This window comes from Trematomus bernacchii, unplaced genomic scaffold (assembly GCF_902827165.1).
Source record: "Trematomus bernacchii unplaced genomic scaffold, fTreBer1.1, whole genome shotgun sequence".
In the NCBI taxonomy this organism is placed as follows: domain Eukaryota; kingdom Metazoa; phylum Chordata; class Actinopteri; order Perciformes; family Nototheniidae; genus Trematomus; species Trematomus bernacchii.
The window spans coordinates 28,950,287-28,974,977 of record NW_022987720.1 but is presented as its reverse complement, the minus strand read 5'-3'; the positions used below and the strand labels follow the sequence as shown (position 1 = coordinate 28,974,977).

Genomic DNA, 24,691 nt, shown 5'->3' with positions numbered 1-24,691 from the left:
TTGAACATTAACAAAACAAGGCATGTTTTCTCTAATTGTACAGTCCAAGTTATATATTTGGAGTAATTTTCCATATTTACTTAACCTGCAATTGTCACGCAACTAATTAATTAGTTGGTACTGTAGTTGCATCATGTAATAGACTTTTCTATATATTCAGGAGGGTAATTCAATGATTAAATGACTACTAAACAACTACTTGCCAACTATTTTGATAACTGATTAAGCGTTTAAAAAGCCCTATTATGCTTTATGGGGGTTTTCTAGGTGTGTTTTATAGGGTTTGGTGCATGTAAATGGTCTGCAAAAGCTAAAATCTCATAGTTCCCTCCCTCTTTAAATACATTTTTCAGTTGTAGCCCTCATTGAGTGATGCAATTACGCATATAACTTTGTCCCAAGTAAGTTTTATCCAAATCTTTTAGGCGATGCTTGAAATATCATTACAAAACACAGCGTCACACTCCAGCCACACGACTAATCTAGTTTTTCATATCCAGCCTTTCCATCTGTGACACAAAAGGACAATGTGTTGAAATTGATCCTCGATGAATCCATGAGTACGAGGTCTCTCGTCGGGGGTTTTCACAATTGAACAGTCGGCGCACTTACAGCGTTTTCAATACTGCACAAGCTTCCAGAAATCGATGCGAGATGCAAACAAGCAGCATCGAGCGAACACATCGGAGAGGGTAAACGGCTGTAGGTGCACCAAGTTTAATCAGGCAAACTTTGACAAACCTATTACGTTTGGATCCCTCACAATAGCTCACATCGCAATATCGGTTGTCCTAGTATTGCAACATCTAAGACATATTGGCAACCTCTTCTTTCCTTTCTCCATCCCTCTTATTCTCCGTTTCCCTCTCTTTCTTAAGCCACAGAGCACAGATTTTGACAGTATATGCGAATGAGGTCCCTCAGAGAGACATTAGCTCCCCACTGGGAGTTCTTCTGCTAAACTCCCGGCGGGCTTTTCTCCTTAACACAACGCAATCAATAACTCTTAATATTATCCACTGGCAAACACAGTCACAGCTGAAGGCGGCAGGAGGCTCTGGGACAGACCGAGGCAAGGTGAGTATTAGTTATTACACCTCTACAAGAGCAGCAGCAGCAGCAACTACCTTGTGTTCTGGTCACAGATTTCACTATAAAGTGGTGCAGGAATGAGTCCTAAAACCCGGGAAGGATTCAGCATTTTATCATTTCCGATTCCCTCGTCTTGAAGTCAACATTTCTCAGACTTTTGGGGGTTTAGTGCCTTCAATAAGTTGTCCATGATTAATTGTATGACACCACTTTATCAGGATACCTAAGAGATTGATGCAGGAATGAGTCCTTAACCCGTGGAATGAGTTAGCATTCTATCACTTCTGGTTTGCTCTTTTTTTAAAGTCAATAGTTTTTTAATGTGTTTTTCGTTATAAGCCTAAAAAAGTGGTTAACAGAAGCTGAATAGTTTTAATGTTTTGTTCCACAATATAAAGTTTGTCAGTAAATACCCAACTGTTGAATTGGAAAAGTTGCTAACAAGTGTCTAAATGAAATTGCTTAACGCCATCACGCCCAACATTAGCCGCCTTTAGCTTAGCGATGCTGACGTGAAGTCATGTGACTCTGCTGTAGTTCGTTTATAGCCTAGCATTAGCTTTTTACTTCTGGAGATTGTATTTATGCTTCAACTATTATTAAAGATTTGTTAACATGTGGAGATTATCCTGCTGAACAAATCGTGTAAATATCATAAACATGTGTTTGCTACAGATCTTATTTTCTGCTATATTCCAAAATCCAATGGAAAAATCCCATTGGCTTTTTGTTGAAGGAGCCCTTGAGATGCGAACTTCCTGTCCAGTTCAACAAAAGAAGTCATCATTGCACTCTATTGCAATTTTGACAACATCAAAAACAGGCTTTTAGAGATGTTTGAGTGCGTGTGTTGCTCAGCTGATGACGCACCATCATCCAATTTCATAGCAATGAAAAGGGGGTTGTAGGTAGAATACTGTATCGGGGGAGAAAGTAATCCCTTTTCTGGTAGAGACTGATTTATTGTCTGGCACAGCTTTCATAACGGCAAATAAAAACTGAGGTTATGGAGTGGAGACGGAGAAAAATAAGTATTACTTAGTTTGCAGCTTCTGCACAACAAGACATTGATCAAATCCTGTAAGTGTGACATGAATCCTGACACAGGTGTTATTATCCAAACTAAATCTTGATCACAAGAGTTGCCCCTAAATCAATGATGACAACACAAGTTGAACACAGTTATGTAAAACCTACATTTAGACTGTGCCACAACTGAGAAACACAATATAACAAGTTTTGGGAATGAGTCAACGTTTTTCTGTTCTTGTTGTGAGCCCTAGTATTGAGGATTTTCTGTCTCACTGCCCTTCGACTCTACAGTTTATAAAGAAAGTGTTTGGATGACAACACGAGCTGCTCTGAGTTCAACAGAGTTTTGTTAAACCTACATTTAGTCAGGGGCGGCAGGTAATGAAAGCTAAAGAAGGCTAAGCTCTTTCTTAATTATTGTTCTCTATGCTATTGTGCACCAAATATAAAGAGGGAGGCAGTAGCTCAGTTTGTAAGGGCTTGGAAACCAATGGGATGGCTTGGAATCCAATGGGATGGCTTGGAATCCAATGGGATGGCTTGGAATCCAATGGGATGGCTTGGAAACCAATGGGATGGCTTGGAAACCAATGGGTCGGCTTGGAAACCAATGGGTGGGCTTGGAAACCAATGGGTTAGCGTGGAAACCAATGGGATGGCTTGGAAACCAATGGGTAGGCTTAGAAACCAATGGGTGGGCTTGGAAACCAATGGGTGGGCTTGGAAACCAATGGGATGGCTTGGAAACCAATGGGTCGGCTTGGAAACCAATGGGTGGGCTTGGAAACCAATGGGTGGGCGTGGAAACCAATGGGTGGGCTTGGAAACCAATGGGTGGGCTTGGAAACCAATGGGTTAGCGTGGAAACCAATGGGTAGGCTTAGAAACCAATGGGTGGGCTTGGAAACCAATGGGTCTGCTTGGAAACCAATGGGTCAGCCTAGAAACCAATGGGTGGGCTTGGAAACCAATGGGTAGGCTTGGAAACCAATGGGTGGGCTTGGAAACCAATGGGTTAGCGTGGAAACCAATGGGTCTGCTTGGAAACCAATGGGTCAGCCTAGAAACCAATGGGTGGGCTTGGAAACCAATGGGATGGCTTGGAAACCAATGGGTGGGCTTGGAAACCAATGGGTTAGCGGGGAAACCAATGGGTCTGCTTGGAAACCAATGGGTCAGCCTAGAAACCAATGGGTGGGCTTGGAAACCAATGGGTGGGCTTGGAAACCAATGGGTAGGCTTGGAAACCAATGGGTCGCCGGTTCAAGTCCTGACCGGATTAAAACTATGGAGCACTTTCAAGGTGTCTGTGAGCAATATATATGTATTCAGACCTAATGTGTATTGTACTGTGTGTGTACTAGCAGTGAACAACCAAATGATAAAGGGTCTTCTTCTTCTTAAGAGTAATCGACAGGTACAAATTTCCAATGTTCTCTAAACGTCTAATATGCAGGCTACTGGTACAATGAAATGTTATATCTGGCAACCCCATCAGCGTAATATACTCCAAATAAAGGACAACGATTTCATAATCACAGAATACATATAATGAATCGGATAACTCCTGGTCGCATATTGGAGCATGCTGGTGCACGGCTGCAGTTTTTTACTTAAAGGTGGGGTAGGTAATTTTGGAGAAACCAGCTTGAGTGCGCTAGAATTTGAAAATACACAGCCGTAAAAAATCTGCCACTTCCTTACAGAGCCCCTCCTCCAACACACATGAACGCGCACATGACCAATGAGGGCACGAGATAAGTTTGTGCACAGATGGAAGGCTGACAGGCAGGTAGGCCATCCAGTTATTTTAGCCGGGCCGGCTCAGATGATTGGTCGTGCTTTTTACAGTACTACGGCTTCCACAGATAACATTTGTTATGGATTTTTTGTCAAAGCACTTAAGATATTCATTGCTATCGGGATGTTAAGAGCATTCCATGGAATATAACAAAAAGTGTATCTCGAGCCGGTTTCTCAAACTTACCTACCCCACCTTTAATGTAATGATTTATATTGTGGTTCTGGTCCTGCCGTATTTCCAAGTTTTTCTTAGTTTTCCTGGGTGTTTAAAATCAGCTGCACCCCTCCTCCTCCTCCTCCTCTCCACGAAGGATAACGTTGCCATGGCTGTGGGCTACAACTTGACCTGTTTTCTTTTAGCCCATATTTGTTTAAAATTGGCAAATTGGTAGCATGAAAAGCTTTCAGAGGATGTTGTGGAGGCTCTTTGAGTTAATTCTTTAAAAATAGATTGGATATGTTCTGCTCAACAAAAGAGATTTTTTTATGAATATAAATCCGACTTTTTGTGGTTTTCCCTTTCCAGTAGTGTGTTATATAGGTTTTTATGCATGTAAATGGTCTGCTAATCAACCATAACAATGATCTGTGTGTGTATAAGTGTGTGTTCAATTCATATGTTTATACTTGTGTGCATGCATTTAACTGTTTCATTATATACTGCATGTACTGTATATAAATATGCATATTCAAACAGATGTCTGGCACTGTGTGTGAGCAGCTGTCTGCGCTCGGCTGTATCTGACATGTTGTTTTCTGGCCTCATCTAGAGGTTGTGTTGCTGAAGCGAGTGAATGATTTGTTTTGGAGTGTGTGTGTGTGTGTGTGTGTGTGTGTGTGTGTGTGTGTGTGTGTGTGTGTGTGTGTGTGTGTGTGTGTGTGTGTGTGTGTGTGTGTGTGTGTGTGTGTGTGTGTGTGTGTGTGTGTGTGTCACAGGTCAGCAACTCTACGCAGCCCTGATCGACAAGAGACACTCGCGCTCACGCCTGCAGGACCAACAGTGCACCGTGTCAGAGGGTTTGGCTGAATAGTCGAGAGAAAGGGTGATAAAAATGTTCTTTATTTCAAAACTTGAGTTAAGACAGAGAAATACAAAGTAGTGGGGCTCGCAACTCAACAGAAACTCTTTGATTCACTCTCAACCTTGTTATCCCCCCCCTGCCGATACGCTGCCAACGATACGATACATTAACGATACCTTTGAAACACCAGGCGATACGATACGATACGATACGATTCACCCCTGTTGCGATACAGTTCGATACGATTTGATTCAACATTATGCGATTCGGGGCGATACGATACGATTCAACACAATGCAAAATAATGATACAATTCAATATGGTACGACAGAGGATTTTGTTTTATTCCTTATATGCAGCAAATTATACATTAACAAAAAAGTGCTTCACATATTTGCTTCTCTCTACTAGTACTGCACATCCCATCATGCTGTTTCTTTTTTACCTTAAAAAAAACAAACACTTGGACCTTTCACAAACTGGCCTTTTCACAAGTGTAGTAGTGTTCTCTGTTTCCAGAGTACAGTTCAATTGTATAACACCTCACAGTTAAACAATTTAAGGATGCCCAGGATTAACAATGTGCAAATAACAACTACCATAGTGCAATGCACATACAGCTGCCAGCCTGATGTGCTTAACACTCATTCATAGGCTAACTCACCAGTGAGCAGAAAGCAGTGGTTTCTATAGGAACAATAAAGAAAATAACCTTTCACAAACAGGTATTTCATAACTGCTTACAATTGTAAGGAAGACATTTAAACTATTATTGGCAGTCACAGGCTGTTGTAAACTAAACACCACTCTCACTGACAGAACACCTCACTGAGTCATGTCTAACTTTCAGGTTTTTATTTTCAGCCGCAGACCCTCTTTATCTGCGTCGCTAAGTTCCTCGTACTACTAGTGTACTTTAAAGCGGCACGGCATCGTTAACAATTTGCGAGCGATTTTTCAAGTTGTCCGTCAAGTGTTGCCAAACATTTGATTTGTAGGTATTTTTCGGTGCGCTGTGTTTCTCTTTCTCCTCGACTTCCATGTTTGTTGATAACTGAGACTCTCGGCCTCCGTAGTGGCGAAGCAAAGATCAAAGATCGTCTCTGCTGAGTGCTGACAGGATGAGAGGATATTATATGAATGAATCGGTTTTTTACCGATGCAAAGACGCTACAATCGATGCATCGCGAGTTCAACCCTAAACTGTAGCCGATGTGCACTCTTTCAACCGGTGCACTCGCATCTTGAACGTTTATGCCGGTGCACCGATGTGAATCGGTGAATCTTAACATCCCTACTCCATTGGGATCCTTTGTTTACTTCCAAAACATAGTGACATCACTATGTGACACTCAAACTTCTATTGGCTAGCGCTCCAACACATTGTACGTGATAGGCTAAGGGGCGGGAAATGTTTTGCCAATCACAACAGAGCCGGCCAGCTAACCAATCAGAGCAGACTGGGCTCTGGTTTCAGACAGAGGGTGAAAAGAGGTGCTGCAGCACAGGCAGTATGAGAAAAGTAAAGAGCTCTTTGAACATTAAAGCATGGAGACATGTCCCAGTAGAGACACTACATACTGATATACACCTGAACATCAGCAGGAGAGGACTCTTTAAAGTAGAGACACTACATACTGATATACACCTGAACATCAGCAGGAGAGGACTCTTTAAAGTAGAGACACTACATACTGATAAACACCTGAACATCAGCAGGAGAGGACTCTTTAAAGTAGAGACACTACATACTGATATACACCTGAACATCAGCAGGAGAGGACTCTTTAAAGTAGAGACACTACATACTGATAAACACCTGAACATCAGCAGGAGAGGACTCTTTAAAGTAGAGACACTACATACTGATATACACCTGAACATCAGCAGGAGAGGACTCTTTAAAGTAGAGACACTACATACTGATATACACCTGAACATCAGCAGGAGAGGACTCTTTAAAGTAGAGACACTACATACTGATATACACCTGAACATCAGCAGGAGAGGACTCTTTAAAGTAGAGACACTACATACTGATATACACCTGAACATCAGCAGGAGAGAACTCTTTAAAGTAGAGACACTACATACTGATATACACCTGAACATCAGCAGGAGAGGACTCTTTAAACCAAAATTCCTGTTGATGGACTTTGGTGTTATATCTACCCAACAACTGGAGCCCAAACACAGACGGCACCTGAAGCCTCGGCACAGCAGCATCCGACGACGAGCCAGAAAATAACAGATGTTACCAAAGCAAATGTTGGGAGTGCAGCTCTGCAGCTAATGAGTGGATCTGCGGGCTCTTTTCCAGGTGACTTATGTTAGTGCTCAGCTGCTGCACACGAGGATGAGTGAGGCTGTATTGATCCGCTGTTTTGAACCCCGATCGATGCCACCGCACAGATCTTAGCCGTGTTTTTCCAGGTCAAGCCTGATACGACACGTGATCTCCCTGTCCAGATTCAATTAATATCAAATGATACTGTGAGATAAATGACCTGCCGGAGACTTACACTCACCCCGCTGCGGCACGGTACAAGTTTATTCAATTACGAGATAATTGAACATCAGGGAAGCCGAGGTGCAACAATATGATTGGGATTCATTACAGAGAGAAAACGTGCCGGGGCGAGTTCGCTGCGCCTGAAAAGTTTCTTTGAATAAGAATGAGTTACTGAATTAATGAGATATGCCTACAGACAAGAAGTCAAGCTTAAAAAACTCACTGCTGCACTCTCTCTATCCTCCACTACCCAGAAACAAACACTTACTCTGCCTGTCTCAATATCAATAGCCCTATTTCAGAAATGAACTGTCTGTGTGTACAATATGAACTATGAGTTATGGTGAGTAACAAGATGTGTTCACATAACATCAGAACACCCTAACACACCCTCTTGAATTTGCTCTAATTTAGAGAAACAGTTCGAGGAAAACAGAAAAAAAAGACCTATTTTCTATTTCTATAAAAAGGCATCGAAATGTACAATGGTGCCATTTAAGAATTTTCTCCCAAAATAAGCCAAAAAAAACAACCTATCCATCTTAAACCTATTATGACTTCTGCGCTTTTCCCATCCTGTGTGTAGTGCCTGAAACGCCTCCATTGGACTCCTCTGTTTACTTCTGTAACATAGTGACATCACCAGGGGCGGACTGGGACTAAAAATCAACCCGGGACTCTCGACCGGCCCACTTCGGTACCACGGGCCCACCTCGGTACCGCAAGTAAATACCGCTAGTAAATTGTCAGCTAGTGACTTATCCGACCGGCCCACATCGTCCGACCGGCCCACTTCAGTACCGGCCCATCGGGATTCGTCCCGTTCGTCCCATTCGTCCCGATGGCCAGTCCGCCACTGGACATCATCCTGTAACACTTGTGCTTCTATTGGCTAGCGCTCCTATACATTGTATGTGATAGACAAAGAGGCGGCCAGCTAACCAATCAGAGCAGACTGGGCTCTGGTTTCAGACAGAGGGTGAAAAGAGGTGTGCATTATGAGAAAAAATGAAGAGCTTTTTGAACATTTAAGTCAAAATAAATCAAGTTTATTGCCAGGTACATTTACACATACAAGGAATTTGCTTTGGGGTTAGAATGCAACACCAGAGGAGGAGGAAGACAAATACCCAAGAGGTGCTCATTTGGCTCACTGTTACACATCAATACAGAAATCCTCCATTAATGACTTTCAGCAGGAAGGAGAGAGGTGATGTGACCGTACTTTATCTCACCCATCACAGAGGGGATAGTCAGTTCTGTGCATTGGGTATAATTGATGACATGGCGTCTAAATAACAGTCTGTTGTTAATTGGATTGAAAAATGAGCCACGCTGCACTTAATCAATGTCGCTGAGTGTCTGTGATGTAATGACGGCCAAAATCCCATTTAGGTTCGGCACGCGAGGCCTGGAGATAACGCTTTTAGAAAAAAACCACATTGTTAATTTAATATATTTGAACTATTATTCATTCCTAAACAGATTATGTAATACTTGCATAATAGGCAGACTAATACGAGTTTTTTCAAAGAAGGTATGGCGGTTAATGAGATTCACCACCACCGCCGTTTAATTCATCTATATGGTAATGTTTTATGACGCGAGGCAATAGTACAGCGATGTGCAGAGTCAGCATGAGCCGTGTGACTTTCCGCTGCAGACGGAGGGCCGAGGGTTTCATTACGGAGCCGCTCTGCCTCTGGATCGGAGTCACAGTGAGGAGAGGCTGTGTGATGGCAGCGTTCGTACAGTGCACAGCAACCAGTGCATCCCAGAGGAAACACAAACACAAGAACACACTTTTCTCAATGAAAGAAAAATGATTAGCTGATTCTGCGATGAGATACGTTTTTATTCATTTGTCAATTTCACTGCAGACAAAATTGCACCAAGTCTCTAAATGTCCCTTAATGTCAGCCTGATTATTTAGAGGTGGAATTACATTTACTCAAATACTACATGTTTGAGGTCCTTGTACTGACATGTTATTTAGGTGACTATAACAGGTACTCTTTATCCAAAGCAACTTACATTTCAGACTGAGAGGAAAATCATATTCAAGACTTTTATTTTGAAATACACTAGCCACTAAAATGACTTTTACTCTGAAAAACAAGAGACAGAAGTTCCACTATCATGCTTTTTGTCCAGTTTTAAAAGGTCTGCTATTATGCTGAATCCACTTTTATACATAAATAGGTGTCCCGAAAGTGTTAAGAGACATGATATATGAAAATATGCAGTACTGTACTGCAAATCTACACAGTATTTTAAAAGTAAATTGTAAGTACATTGACTTTAAATGGACAAGCTACAACATATATAACCAGTATTTGTTGGTGACAAAACAGGTTAATATTCTGTAATAATATATTACTGTGAAAAGAGCCATTATGCACACTGAGGACTTTTGATACTTCTGTTCTTCTACTGAAGCACGATTTCTATTCAGGACTTTTACTTGAAACAGCTTATATTTTCAATTTGGTATTTCCACTTATACTTAAGTATAGTATCGGAGTAGTATTTCCACCGTTGTTAATAGTGCATGGGATGAAAAGAGGGGGACGAGGAAGAGGAAGAAAGGTTGTAGTAGCAATTAAAAAAGGCAAAAAAAGCTGAGCACCGAGGAGATGAATTTACGAGGAAAAGATGGAATCTGCTGATATGATAATGGCCCCTCATGGGCCCTTGTGGCGAATACATTTTACACTGTTTAATTTTGTCCTGGGACAGAGAAGAGAGTTATGTCTTCTTTTATCTTATCACACAAAACGTACCGTCTCTCTCTCTCTCTCTCTCTCTCTCTCCGCCTTCGTACGGTTGAATCGAGAACAAACACAAGCGGTCACACACTTCCACCACAAAAATCTCATTCTACAAATCCTTTAATTGCCTGATCAATGCCTGTAGAGCCATGCAAATGAAGCCGATAGTCGATGGGGTCGGGGTTGAACGTCCACTGATGCCTCTGATCAAAGTGCACACTGCGCTAAAAAACCCCCGGGATTGAAGCGTTCATCTGTAGGCTCCACCTTGAACCATTATCCTGACCCTTAAGCAAGCCTGGCGTGAGATACAGAGCAAAGAAAAGCCTTTGGAAGTTTTACACCATCCATCACCGAGCTTTTAAGGAAAGGCTCGCACTTAGGGAGGCGGAAAACACACGCAGGTGAGATAAGACGGGATGCTTTCAGCGGCGCTCTGCAGGGACGAGGCGAGGAAACTTAAATAAAAACAGCTGTGGAGATGCCTCATGCATCAACAATGTCTTACCTTGTGTTTTGCCAGCCAAAGTCTCATCCCGGCGTCTCAGAAGTAGCATGATGGTGCGGCCTGGGACTCCTCTCTCCCTCTCATAGCCTCAGACTGAGGGAGGCTGAACTGAACCAGAGAGAAACAGAAAAACAACATAAATATTGATTGCAAGATGCAGAAAATATGAGCAGAAAAGTTTGCAATTGTTCTTTTTAAAAGGCTCGAAGCACAAGGAAACCCAGAAGACTCTTGCTGAAACTTCCAGATGTCCATCCAGCAAGACGGGTTTTTTGCAACATTTCATAAGATAGATGGTTTCCTTGATTAATAAATGACACCTCATTATCAAGATACCAAATAGAGAGGTGCAGGAATGAGTCATTAAACCCAGAAATGAGTCAGCATTTTAGCACTTCCGGTTGCCTTTTCTCAAAGTCAATGGTTTTATATGCGTTTTTGGTTGATTCGGTAGTCCTGAAGTCAACATTTTTCAGATTTGTTTTTGGTTTAATGCCCTACATAAGGTGTCCATGTTTAATGAATGATACCTCTTTAAAAGGATACCTAAGACAGTGAAGCAGGAATGAGCTCTAAAACCCAGAAATGAGTTTGCATTTCCGGGGCCCCTAGTCTTAAAGTCCACTGTTTTTGAATGTGTGTGGTTAGATTTGTTCGTCTTGAAGTCAACGTTTCTCAGATTTATTCTTGATGTAAAGGCTTTAATAAGGTGTCCATGATTAATGAATGAAATCGTGATAGGGTGGTGTAGGAATCAGGAATCAGTTCTGGTTTTGTGTGTAGTTAGAAGCCTGAACTGAGGTTTGGAGGTAACACAAGCTTACGAGATTTCTCAGATGTATTCTACGACATAATATACCTCAGTTAATAACCCACTGGTAAACCTCTGAAGGTTCTACTGTATGTGTCATAAATAAGGGTGGTTACTAACAAGTGTCTTACTGAGACGACTAAACGTCATCACGCCAATCATTAGCTAACTTAGCGGTGGTGACGTGAAGTCATGTGACCGTGATGCAGTTCCTTTATAGCCTAACGTTAGCTTTTTGCTTCTGGTGATTGCATTTCAGCTTCATAAAGTAAAGTGGTGTTGATATGGGGGGATTATCCTGCCGAAAAAAAAGTGTAAGTATAAACGTTTGCTTGTCACAGATCTTATTTTCGGCAATGGAAAAAATCCAATTAGCTTTTGGTCAAGGGAACCATGCGATGCTAAATTCCTGTCTGGCTACAAACATACGTCGTCACTGCATCACTCTATTTGGCTTTTGGGGTTTGTTGAAGCAAATTCAGATGTCCATGAGCGTTTTAATCTCTCCTCCACATCCTAATCCTTTCAGTTGATTGGGAACAAAGAGTTGGCACTGGGAGGGGAGGAAACTCACAGCAGTTTTAGGTAAAATCCTCGAGGGGTCAAGAGGGTAAAGCAGCAATTTGGAGGTAATTGTACTCCACAGGAGCAGCTTCACTTGGGTTCTCCCCTTCGCTCCTCCGAAGAGACGTTTGGCGTCGCTTGTTTTTCCGACGTCCGCCAGTCTGTTATTGGAAAAGCAGAAGATGGAGGACGGAGGGTTAGACACGGGTCACAGTCAGTTAGACTCTAATAAAAACCATAATGCTCTCTGCAACCTCTGACCTGCCCCCTCAGAATGAATAATGATTCAATGAGGTGAATTTCAAACGCCTAACTCAATCTGAATAAAGCTATTTCTGCCAGAGGTGGGAGAAGTACTCAGATCTTGAGTAAAAGGAGAAGTACTCAGATCTTGAGTAAAAGGAGAAGTACTCAGATCTTGAGTAAAAGGAGAAGTACTCAGATCTTGAGTAAAAGGAGAAGTACTCAGATCTTGAGTAAAAGGAGAAGTACTCAGATCTTGAGTAAAAGGAGAAGTACTCAGATCTTGTACTTGAGTAAAAGTAGAAGTACTCAGATCTTGTACTTGAGTAAAAGTAGAAGTACTCAGATCTTGTATTTGAGTAAAAGTAGAAGTACTCAGATCTTGTACTTGAGTAAAAGTAGAAGTACTCAGATCTTGTATTTGAGTAAAAGTAGAAGTACTCAGATCTTGTACTTGAGTAAAAGTAGAAGTACTCAGATCTTGTACTTCAGTAAAAGTAGAAGTACTCAGATCTTGTACTAGATTAAAAGTATAAGTACTCAGATCTTGTACTACAGTAGAAGTAGAAGTACTCAGACCTTGTACTTGAGTAAAAGTAGAAGTACCAGAGTGTAGGAATACTCTGTTACAGTAAAAGTCCTGCATTCAAAATGTTCCTCAAGTAAAAGTAGAAAAGTATTCTCATCAAAATATAGTGAAAGTAGCGACAGTAAAAGTAGTCATTGTGCAGATTGGTCCATTTCAGAATAATATATATGATATGTTTTATAATGATTGATCATGAAAGTGTTCTCAAAGCTGGTAAAGGTGCAGCTAGTTTGAATGACTTTGTATACTGCAGGGTAGCTTGTGGATTTACTCCAGGTGGAACTAAAGTCTGATTTAACACTTGATTAGATTTCACATCATTCATCCACATCTGTAAAGTAACTAAAGGTATTAAATACATGTAGTGGAGTCAAAGTACCTCTGAACTGTAGAGGAGTAGAAGTACAAACTAGCATAAAATGGAAATACTGAAGTACAATTTTGAGAGACTGAACTTAGTTAATTTACACCTCTGATTCCTACTCTGTAAAAACAACGCCTCATTAATTTGTTTAAATGCATCTCACATCTCTCTTTAGTGAACTGTGTGTGTGAGCGAGGATAGAGGAGAATCCAGCCCAGTGTTATAAATAATACATTTCCTCCCAAATTTGCTGTAGTACTAAATTGTCTCTGCCTTCATCCCCCCCGAAAACCGCCCAACTACAGCACGTATTAGATCAGAAGAATAATAAATAGCTTTTATTAATCCAGATTATACAGACGCTATGAACCCCACACAGAGTCCATATGAGGGTGTGGATTGAAGAGCCATACTTAGGTAAATTAATGATTAATTGAAATATGTCGATGAATAATAAAGGAATCTCTGCGGGGTAACAGATTGTACTTTTCATATTTAATAGATTGATGGGCCCTCGCGCAAATTGCACAACATGTACACACACGCAGTAATCACGGATTTGTCACGTGTTTTTTGCAACCCTTCACGAAACAGAAGAGGTGAACGTACAGTAGATTAAAACATCAAAGCAGCCCCAGGATTTCTTAGCTTCCACTAATCCCACAAAGGGTGCTAAATGTTGCTTTCCTGTACACACTTCCACATCTTCTCATGGACAGTGTCTCCGTCGATACAAGTCCTCTTAATCAGCTCCGATGAATTATTGAGAAGCCCTTTTTATATCAGATCATGACCCATATTCCACTCGCTTCAAGTGAATGTGCTGCCAATGAAATCGAGATGTACTTCTTTTTTTTTTAAGTCGCCCCACATAGCTCGCTCTCTATTGGTCGAACAGGATTCAGACGCGCACTTTGCAGAAAGTCACATATGATGCTCTGCGGACCGATTTAACAACATGATGGACATGGAGATACGCACAATGTGAACCCTCGTGATTAATCTGGAAACGTTAAAAAAAAAAGTACGCAAATTCATCACATTACCAACCTTGACCTAAAGTTGCTATGGCAATACCAACACCTAAGTTTACCATGAATTGATGGCAGTGAAAAGGCAAAGAAAGCGGAGAAATCGGCACAAGCTACATGTGTTTACTGACCGCTGGATATCAGTAAGAAGCGTCACTACAACACGGGCGAAACGGAGGAAAGGCATTTTGGCAAACCACGCGTCAGTTCCTTAAGAGTGGGAGATAACCAACAGATAACTGATAATGGTTGCAATATGATAGCGGCAGAGAATATTCCCTGTGTAACTCACATATTAAACAGAGGGCAATCACTTTACAGATACTACTTCGACCATATGTTTAGCCTACATTATACAGAGGGCAATCAGAGCGTCTCTCTTTTACAGCTGGTTTGTCGATGTCGAAAATGTGTCCGACTTCATGCCAATCATTCCCAAATCATGTTAGAAAACCCTCTGATTTCCGTAAGAATTTGTCATGCCTTTCTTTATCACATCACCACACGTGTATTTACTTTATCTCTAATACACGTAAATACTAGCAACTAATTTTTCTGAATCGATTGACAGCACTAGTTTTAACCCCTAACTCCAATGATTTTTACATGATTTCGTTGTTTGACGTTGCTTTAAAAACACAGCGATCCCTACAGTGGAAGTTACTTGAAGATAAGATATCTAATATTGCCGGTTTCATTAACTCCGACGCTCAGAGGCAGACACAGGAGTCGTATTGTCGTCTCATTAGGTGTAGCGCATTCGGAGGAAGGAAAGACGGAGAGAGAATCCGTAGGAAGAGGGGATGGGATTATGAATCTCCTTATACCCTGCTGTCTCCTCTCCTGGCCTGTTTATCAATGACGACTGCAAACACGGTGCCTGAGAAATCTCTTAAGCTCTGTTTGGAGACTTTTGGCAGGCTCCTTTTTCCACGTAAGCCTCTGGCATCAGACACTAAAAATTGACAGCAGGCTTGAAATATGTGCTCGTGCCCCCCCGGTCACCAATAAAATGTGGTGGCCATGCTTACACCAACATTATTCATTCAGAATTAGGATATTATACTAAAGAACAAACGTTAACTACCGTGTCACTTTTGGCAGGAACGTTCGTTTAGAAATACCAGGAATAGGATGCTACTTTCCTGGAAAAAGGTCAAAAAACAATCTTGTTTTTCTCATAAATTAGTAGAGTAGAAACTAATGGTCAACTACATAATAGAAAAAGAATCACTTATTGCTTATTTGCCAATGTATTAATACTTTAAAAGTAATTTTATCATGCAAAAATGGCAATGAAAACGTTTGAAGCCTCTCTCGTTTAAATAAAATCAATACTTTCTGGTTATTGACTCACAAAATAAGACATTTTAAGTCATCACCTTGGACTTAAGAAACTGGGATGGACATGTTTCACTATTTAGATTATATATAACACAATTAAATCAACGTATCTAGAAAACATGAATTGTTAGCTGCAGACCCCAATCCATAACATGACAAAAGCCTACGATTCCACCCATAATCGCCAACAAATCACCATTCTTTTATTTGCATAAAAATGTAATTTCTAAATTGTTTAGACAACTAAAAGATCAATTTCAATTTAACCATCTATTTCTGATATTTATAATTCATTTAATCAATTTATCAATTTATCTATAATAATGGAAGTAATGGCCAAACGCATGACCTGACCAAAAAACGATGTTTCTCTCCGAACTCGCCAACAAATCACCATTAAAATTGCATCAAAGTGAGTTTTCTAAACTGTGTAGACACCCAAAAGATTGGTTAAGACTTAAAAACACCCATTTTCTGACATTATAACACGATTAAATGGATTCATCTAGAAAATAATCTGCAGATTAATCGGTAATGGAAATCCAAAACCTTACAATGTATGGCTATGTTTTCCTCCATCGTCACCAACAGAACACCTCTGTGCAGTTCTTCCATCAAGGTGAGGTTTCCATACTGTTCATTTTGACACTCAAAAGATCGGTTAAAACCATCTACTTTCAGACATTTTACAACGCGATCAAATCGATTTCTCTAGAGAATCGGCCGATTAATCGTTAATGGAGGTGATCGTAACTTTCAACCCCAATCCAAAAACTGACAAATCGATGTTTTTCACCAACAAATAACCACCGTATTTGTATCAAAGGGATGTTTCTAAACTGATAGTGGAAGTAATAGTTGCAGCACTAATCCAAAACCTTACAGAGAACTGCGCTTCCCGCCATAATCGCCAACGAATGCATCAAAGTGAAGTTTCCAATCGGTTCTTTCGGACTCTCCTAGGACTGGTCAACCTTTGCATCACTATCGTCAAATCAACTACAGTTTTCCAGCAGAATGAGACAAAACCAACATCAACACCAGTTCTGCTTCTGCATCCCTCTACTACAGTCAAGAATATTACATTGTACATTAAGTTCCTCATATAATTGCATCAAAGTGATGGTTACAAGTTGTTTGTTTCCAGACATTTTATAGTGCGATTAAATGGATTGATCTAGACAAAAGAAATCGAAAAATTGGCGGATTGATCGATAATTGAAGTAATAGTTGCAGCCCTAATCCAAAACCTTCTAAAAAAAACGTGTTCCCCGCCATAATCGCCAACGAATGCATACATTTGATGTTTCATTTGGACACTCAAAGGATTGGTTAAAACCTAACCATCTATTCTACATTTTACAATGCAAATGAAATCAATTAATCTAGAAAATGATCAACAGATGAATCGATCATGGAAGTAACAGTTGTAGCCCTAATCCAAAACTTGACAAAGAGCTATGTTTCCCACAATGATCGCCAACAAATCTCCAATATATTCACACCCAATAGATATTTCTAAACACTCAAAGGATTGGCTAAAAATAAACCATCCACCTTTGCATAACTAAAGTCAAACAACTACAGATTTCCAGCTAAAATGGAACAAAACCATCCCATCAACGCCAGTTTTGCTTCTGCCTCCCCCTACCCCATTATCAAGAACATTACATCACAAAGCCAGTGTCTCCTCTTCATAAAGACCGTACTGTCCTTGTGACGGTTACAGTAAAACACAGCCGTGTGTCAGAGGCAGACGTCCATTTTGCAGCAGGCAGCTTTTGACAGCTCTGACACACTGCCTGAGCTTAAGTGCCCATCTGTAGATCCACTACAGGGGTCACATGTGTGCCGAGCAGAATGGGTAATGGTCCCGGGTTAAGGGAGCAGGTCCCAGGTGGGTTTCACAGGTACGGAGCCTGTAACCTTGACTGTGCAGTGACACACACACACACACACCACACACACACACACTGTATAAATCCAGAGTGCTGTCAGCCAAATGATGGGAAAGTTAATCAGAGAAAAGGGGTCAATCGTCGATGCACCTATGATGGATAGATGGACAGAGTATGTGAGTGTGTGTGTGTAGAGAGAATGTGTGTGTGTGTGTGTGTGTGTGTGTGTGTGTGTGTGTGTGTGTGTGTGTGTGTGTGGAGAGAGTGGGCTGAGTGGCGTTTTGCTGCAGCCACACAGCCTCTAAGATTTCTTTTCAACACTAAAAGATATTCTCCCGCTGTGAAGCACTTTGTGTTTCTTTGAAAGATAAATATAATTGCATTGAGAAAAGGGCAATGCAGTCTGTCTCTTTATGCAGATTACCTTATTGATCTGCCTATATATTCCTCACACAGACACACAGACACACACACTCCTCAGCTTTAATTAAGAGCGTGGAGCAGTACTGAGCAGATGATTTGATAGGCAGAAGTGGCTGCTCTGTCAGGTGGAGTGTGGCTAATAAGTCCAGAAGAAGGATGGATGGGAATATTTTAATGAATAAAATGTATTGTATAAAAAATACAAAAGAATAAATTATGAAGTCTGAGGGAAATTACTGATAATCCACCATTTATATTCCACCTAACCCTCGTCCATTACACACACACACACATGCAGAGATAGTGTATTAATTATATAAAAGAATACTATAGTGAAATCTACATCCATTAATCATCCAAAACATGCAACAGCAATAGCATGTGTGGATTTAAAGCGCCGTACTCACCGATTTAACCCCTTAATAATACGAATATTAACTAACGGATTTTGTAGGCCGGAGAAATTGTACGGATCGTATCTATTACAGCAACTCATAGACAAAGATGTTGCTCGAGTCTTTAATCCGCGTTAGTCAAATCCCATTAAGATTCAATGGTCGGAAATGGAAATCAGCTTCAGTCCATTAGAAAAAAAAGGGTCCAGAATTTAGGACAGTTTTACTAAATGTTAATTATTTTTGTCTTTTTCAATCAAATCCAGGATTTAAAGGGTAATTCCACGGGAAAGCTGCTGTGTCCAGAGTCGCTCAAAAAGTCCCACTTGTCATTATCTTCGTGTAATGAAGCGGAGAGGCGTTAAATCTCCTTTAGGGTAAAGAAATGTGTTTAAAAAGAGAAGGAGATGAACAAGGGAATGAGTTGTGTTTGCATCTGTCTAATGCCTCTCACACACCCCACACACACACACACACACACACACACACACACACACCAGATTATCACTTTACAGCCAGCCTATCTTTCGTAAATGCAAAAATGATTCCTGCACACTATTTGGATAAATAGAAGTAGTAGTCGAGGTGAGGAATTGCTCAAATTACGTCACACAAAATAATGCAAAGCAAGTCAATGACGTGTGAGAGGTGAAGACATGTTTGACACCACGGATGAAACATGAGAAATAAATCAATAAGTGGATACAGAGAGGGGGGGGTGAAAGGATGGGAAAGAATGATGTGGAAAGTGAAATTAAATTAGATTAAGAAGTGTGAAAAAAGGTGAAAGAATAAGGTGAACGGGGGGGGGGGAAACAAACGGGGAAAAATCCTTTGGATGATGAAGCCAGGTTTTCTTTTTGTCTAGTCCATTCTCTTTGAGTGCTTGTGTGTGTCTGTCTGTGGGAATGAGAGTCAGTTTGGAAGGAGAGGAGACAGGGAGGGAGGGAGGGAGGGAGGGAGGAAAAGAGGGGAGGAAGTGTAAAAACACAGATGACAGAAATCGGACGAGCGCTGGATTACAAAATGTGCTTTTTTAACAATTTGGCCTTTCCTCACTTTGACCTCACCTGGCGAGGCGAGGGAACTGAAGCGCACCTCGGTTTCATATCAATGTGCTTTTCTTCCCCAAATTCAGATGTGTTTTAGCAGCAAGATGGCAAACAAAAGGACACATGTGTGGAGGACGGTGTGTATTTAAAAAAAGGGGGTTGTTTCACACGTTTTTAATGGAAGACTTTTTGCAACAACACAGAAATGAGGCAGTCACAAACATGTCACTTTTTGGCAGGAACGTTGGTTTAGAAATATACAAAATAGGAGGCTATATCCTTCAAAAAAGCTCAAAAATACACTCTTGTCTTTCTTATCGATGACCACGAATACAACCCAGGTTATTTTGTTAATGTATTTATGATTAAAAGCACATTTGTCATGCAAAGAATGGCATTTTCAGTCCCTCAAGTGTGGAGATGTGCTGATTTTCTGTCATTTCAAACTGGATATCTTTGGGTTTTGGAGTGACGAAAAACAAGACATTTAAAGTCCTCACAGACATGAAGTGTGTTCCCGTGATGGCGGCTGGAGAAGGTGTCTGCTTGATGAGTCACTTGGTGTGTTGAGAACATGAGAGACAAGTCAGGAAACACAGATAAATGTATGCAGCGGGGTGACGTGAAGATGACATGGCATGAGGCAAGGCACCAGCTGATGGGAGGGGGGGAGCCATGGTTACACCACAGATTGTAGGCCGTGTGCGTGCGTGTGCGTGTGTGTGTGTGTGTGTGTGTGTGTGTGTGTGTGTGTGTGTGTGTGTGTGTGTGTGTGTGTGTGTGTGTGTGTGTGTGTGTGTGTGTGACAATACACAGAAAGGAACAGAGACAGACACTAAATAGACCTACCTATGGTTAGAATAAAGAAGCGCCCCAAAAAGATGCATAGGAGGAAGGTGGGAGGAAAAAAGAGGAGGGGGAAATAGGAAATAAGAAAAGGTACAAAAGTGAATAAATTGAAATTAATGTCCTTAAATGGGAGGAAATTAAAACAGTGGGGGAGCCAGAGAAGTAGACAAAGTTACGGGTGGACAGCGAGTGGAGGGGGGGAGGGGGGGGAGGGAGGAGGGAGCGTGGGTTGCAAAGGCAGTGAGAGCGATGGACACGGGAAGGGGAGACTGAATGGAATAAATAAAAAGGGGAGAAAATACAAATAAAAAAATGAAAAAGTCCCCCTCCTCTTTCTCTTTTTCTCTCTCCCTCCTTGTCTGGCTCATAAATAGAAGAAATTGTTGACCAGGTAAATGGCGAAATAGATCAGGAGACAGAGGACGGAGAGAGCGAGCAAATGAAAAGGCAAAGCACCTCCCAGGAGCGCGATGAGGAAAAAGAAGAACAAAAAACGAAAGATAAAAGCAAATACTCCAGTGGCCTCCGTCGTCTCCAGTCTGAGTGTGGAAGGGGGGATTGGCGAGTGCCAGTTGGTCCCCTTCCCCGGCTGCCTTTCTTCTGTCTCTCCTCCCAAAAAGCACTTCCCATCCAGATTGACACACACCAAAAAAGAAAAAAAGATAAGAGCAGTCCCTTTTTCTCCTCAACTCTGGTCTGACTCACACAGGTTAGACATTGTTGCAGCAGGGGTGTGTGAGGAAGAGGAGATACAAAAAGACCTTTCTGCTGCTGCTGTAGTGAAGCGCTGCCTGCCTCATGAGGAAGGATACTGAGCCCCCCTCTCTCTCTTTCTCTCTCTCTCTCTCCCGCCCATCCCTGCGAAAAAAGATGGGAGGAGGGCGCTGCATTAGTATTCATTGAAAGAGTGTGAGAGAGGAAGAGGAAGAGGAGGAGGGAGTGCAACACATGTCGAGGAACACGCCGGTGTGTGAAACTGATAAGAGGCTGGCTCCCCCTACAGTCATCAATACACAGGCTCTGATGATGGGGATATAGTGTGTGTGTGTGTGTGTCGTGTTGTCAATGATAATTAAAAACACGACTGTTATATCAGTCTTGGACCTAGTCATAGTAACTAGGTGTGTTATTAAGTTACAGTTTCAATAGAATCGTCTCTTTGCTAATTATTACGTTAAGTGAGCTGACGCCGAGCTCAGAGGAAATGCAAAAGAGGCTACATTTAGATATAATACAGTTAAGTGTTAGTTAATGGAAGAAATGTATGTGCGTTCATGTGCAGACGTATATATAGTTTGTTAATTGGATAATTCATATCCTGCAAAACTCCTAAAGAAGTCATGAGATGATGACCTTTCGACATCTGGAACATGTCCAAGTTTAGGAGACCTGACAATGTGTGCGCGTTAAACATGTTTAGGGAACATGTTCGTGTGTCATTTAGGAAACCTATATTCGCCCTGTGTTTTCTTGTGTTCGTGGGAGCATTTCTGCGATTGGTTGCTGTTGAAGCAAGGTAATGTTTCCCCATTGTTGTTTGGTGTATAATGATTAATCTCAACTATTTCTGTGTTTGTGTTTCATTGATTCCTCTCTGTTTCATTCTTATGTTGTGAGTACTGGATCGCCACAACACTACTTACTTATGACATGATTTGTGATGTAATGGCATGAAGTCTGAACATCTTCCGACACTTCGTTAAAGTAAGGACAAAGCCACAGCGCTAGTTTCATGCAGAAAGAATTACACACTAAAATGTGGAGATTTCCTGCTTTTCTCTGTTTCAAATCCAATTAAAATCTGATTTATAATATAATACCCTATAGTATTTGGTTGCCATACTTAAAAAACATTACTCAATCAGCCTCTAAAGAACCAACATAAACTACGATGTCACTTTTGATGTAGAAATAGGAAAGATAGGATTAACCAAATAAATGGGTCTGTGGTCATAAAAGATAGCAGCAACAAGTGAAAAATAATTGCCTATTACTATTTCGGTAATTAACTCATCTGTAAAAGTGATTTCCCTGCCTCTCAGGTATGGATATAAGTTGAATATTACATTAAAGTTCATATCTTCGAAAAGAAACAAGACATTTAAAGCCATTATCTTAGATTTGAGAAACAAGGATGGACATGTTTTACTTTTTTCGGACACTTTATAACGCAATTAAACATAATAATAAAACATAATCATCATATTAAACAATATTGCAAGTATTCGTTAGTTACCGGACTGATCCATAACCTGACAGAAAGCTACATTTCCCGGCACGATCGTCAACAAACGGTATTAAACAAAACGTCTTTGGTTTTTTTGACTGAAAAAGCAATTTAAATCCATGACCTTAGATTTGAGACACTAGGATGGACATGTTTTACTATTTTCTGTCATTTTATAACACGATTCAATCGACTTATCCAGAGAATAATCCATACATTAATCAATAATGGAAGTAGTTGCAGCCCTAATCCATAACCTGACAAAAAGCTGTTTCATGCCATAATCGCCATCAAATCACCAATACATTTGCATTAAATTGATGTTTCCATTCAGACATCTAAGCTTAAAAGTATGAGTTAAGAGCATAGACTGTATGGTTAAGAGGTAACCATCCACCTTTGCATAATTATAGTTAAATTACCTACAGTTTCCCAGCTAAATGGGACATAACCAATCAATAACCAACCCGTGTTATGCCCTCGTCTCTGCAGCGTCACTCAGATATCACTGAAATCCACCTACAGAATACTAAATAACTCAAATACAAAGTGTGTGTTTATCATCAGTGTGTGACGAACCCCTGCGACTGTCAATGCTTCACACTCTCTGTGCTTTCAAATCAGACGTTAAGAAGGAATTTGGGTTCACAACGTCTGCGGTGTTGGGAAAGCAGACGGTTCCTCTCCTCTGCATTTTGCCCTCAGCTAAACTCAGTGTTGCCATGGTGACAGATGGCCGCGCTCGAGTGTCCAAATCAAAAGCAGCTCACGGAGAGATAGGAGGTGAAAAACACACATTGATCAAAAAGAAAGAAATTGGTAAAGACTGCAGAGTTTCTCCACATTAGATACATGTGTGTTCCTGTTTCGGCCATAAGGAAAGCCAGGGAACGCATGACTGTATTTACTGCAATATAAAAGGATATATAGAGGGATATACTCAAAAGAGAGAGAGAGGTACACTGCATTCATTGTTATTTCTGAATTGAATGCCACAGATCACGCTATACTGCATGATTAGTTTGGTTTGTATCGATGATAAAGAGGCCCTATTCTGCTTATTGTGGTCTCATCTTTCCTGTAGTGTGTTATATTATATAGGTGTGTGTGCAAGTAAATGGTCTGCACTTGAGCTTCTATTGGCTAGCGCTCCAACACATTGTACGTGATAGGCTAAGGGGCGGGACATCTCTAAGCGGTTGACCAATCACAACAGAGCCGGCCAGCTAACCAATCAGAGCAGACTGGGCTCTGGTTTCAGACAGAGGGTGAAAAGAGGTGACCCTACACCTGAACATCAGCAGGAGAGGACTCTTTAAAGTAGAGACACTACATACTGATATACACCTGAACATCAGCAGGAGAGGACTCTTTAAAGTAGAGACACTACATACTGATATACACCTGAACATCAGCAGGAGAGGACTCTTTAAAGTAGAGACACTACATACTGATATACACCTGAACATCAGCAGGAGAGGACTCTTTAAAGTAGAGACACTACATACTGATATACACCTGAACATCAGCAGGAGAGGACTCTTTAAAGTAGAGACACTACATACTGATATACACCTGAACATCAGCAGGAGAGGACTCTTTAAAGTAGAGACACTACATACTGATATACACCTGAACATCAGCAGGAGAGGACTCTTTAAAGTAGAGACACTACATACTGATATACACCTGAACATCAGCAGGAGAGGACTCTTTAAAGTAGAGACACTATATACTGATATGAACCTGAAATGAGCAGAATATGGCCCCTTTAAAGTTGTTATTTATAGTAAAGGGAGGAAAGAGACAGAGAGATGCTGACGGATCCTGGAAGAAAATCTGATAACAAATCTCAGTGCCCTTTTCTCCTCCGCCGACCCGTTAATCAGACACTTAGCTCGCAATCAAACTCAAGCCCAATTGTATTTACAATGGCAGGTGGCGTGTGTCAGGATGAGTGAAGAGCGCAGGCTGATCAGTGGGTGTTTCTCAATGTCGAAGACGCTTCCTTGGTAGGACATGTCCCTCCGAGTCAGGTCCTTCAGAAGCGAGGCAAGAATCCTTCCTAGCCTCGGAAAACGAAGAATTGTGGAACAGGCTAACAGGTGTGCAGGTGTGCAGGTGTGCGTCATATGCGAGGCCCCGCCTTAAATTACATTAC

The 24,691-nt window shown here is 41.1% G+C and overlaps 1 protein-coding gene across 1 annotated transcript in view; it reads right to left on the bottom strand.

Annotated features, from left to right (window-relative positions):
• Positions 1 to 10,835, bottom strand: part of LOC117493653 (glutamate receptor ionotropic, NMDA 2B) — a 192,757-nt gene extending 181,922 nt beyond the window's left edge. Inside the window, 1 exon segment of the mRNA XM_034144307.1 lies at positions 10,741 to 10,835. Coding sequence (XP_034000198.1) covers positions 10,741 to 10,767 — 27 coding nt within the window. The 5' untranslated portion in view covers positions 10,768 to 10,835.
• Positions 10,836 to 24,691: the final 13,856 nt, after the last annotated feature.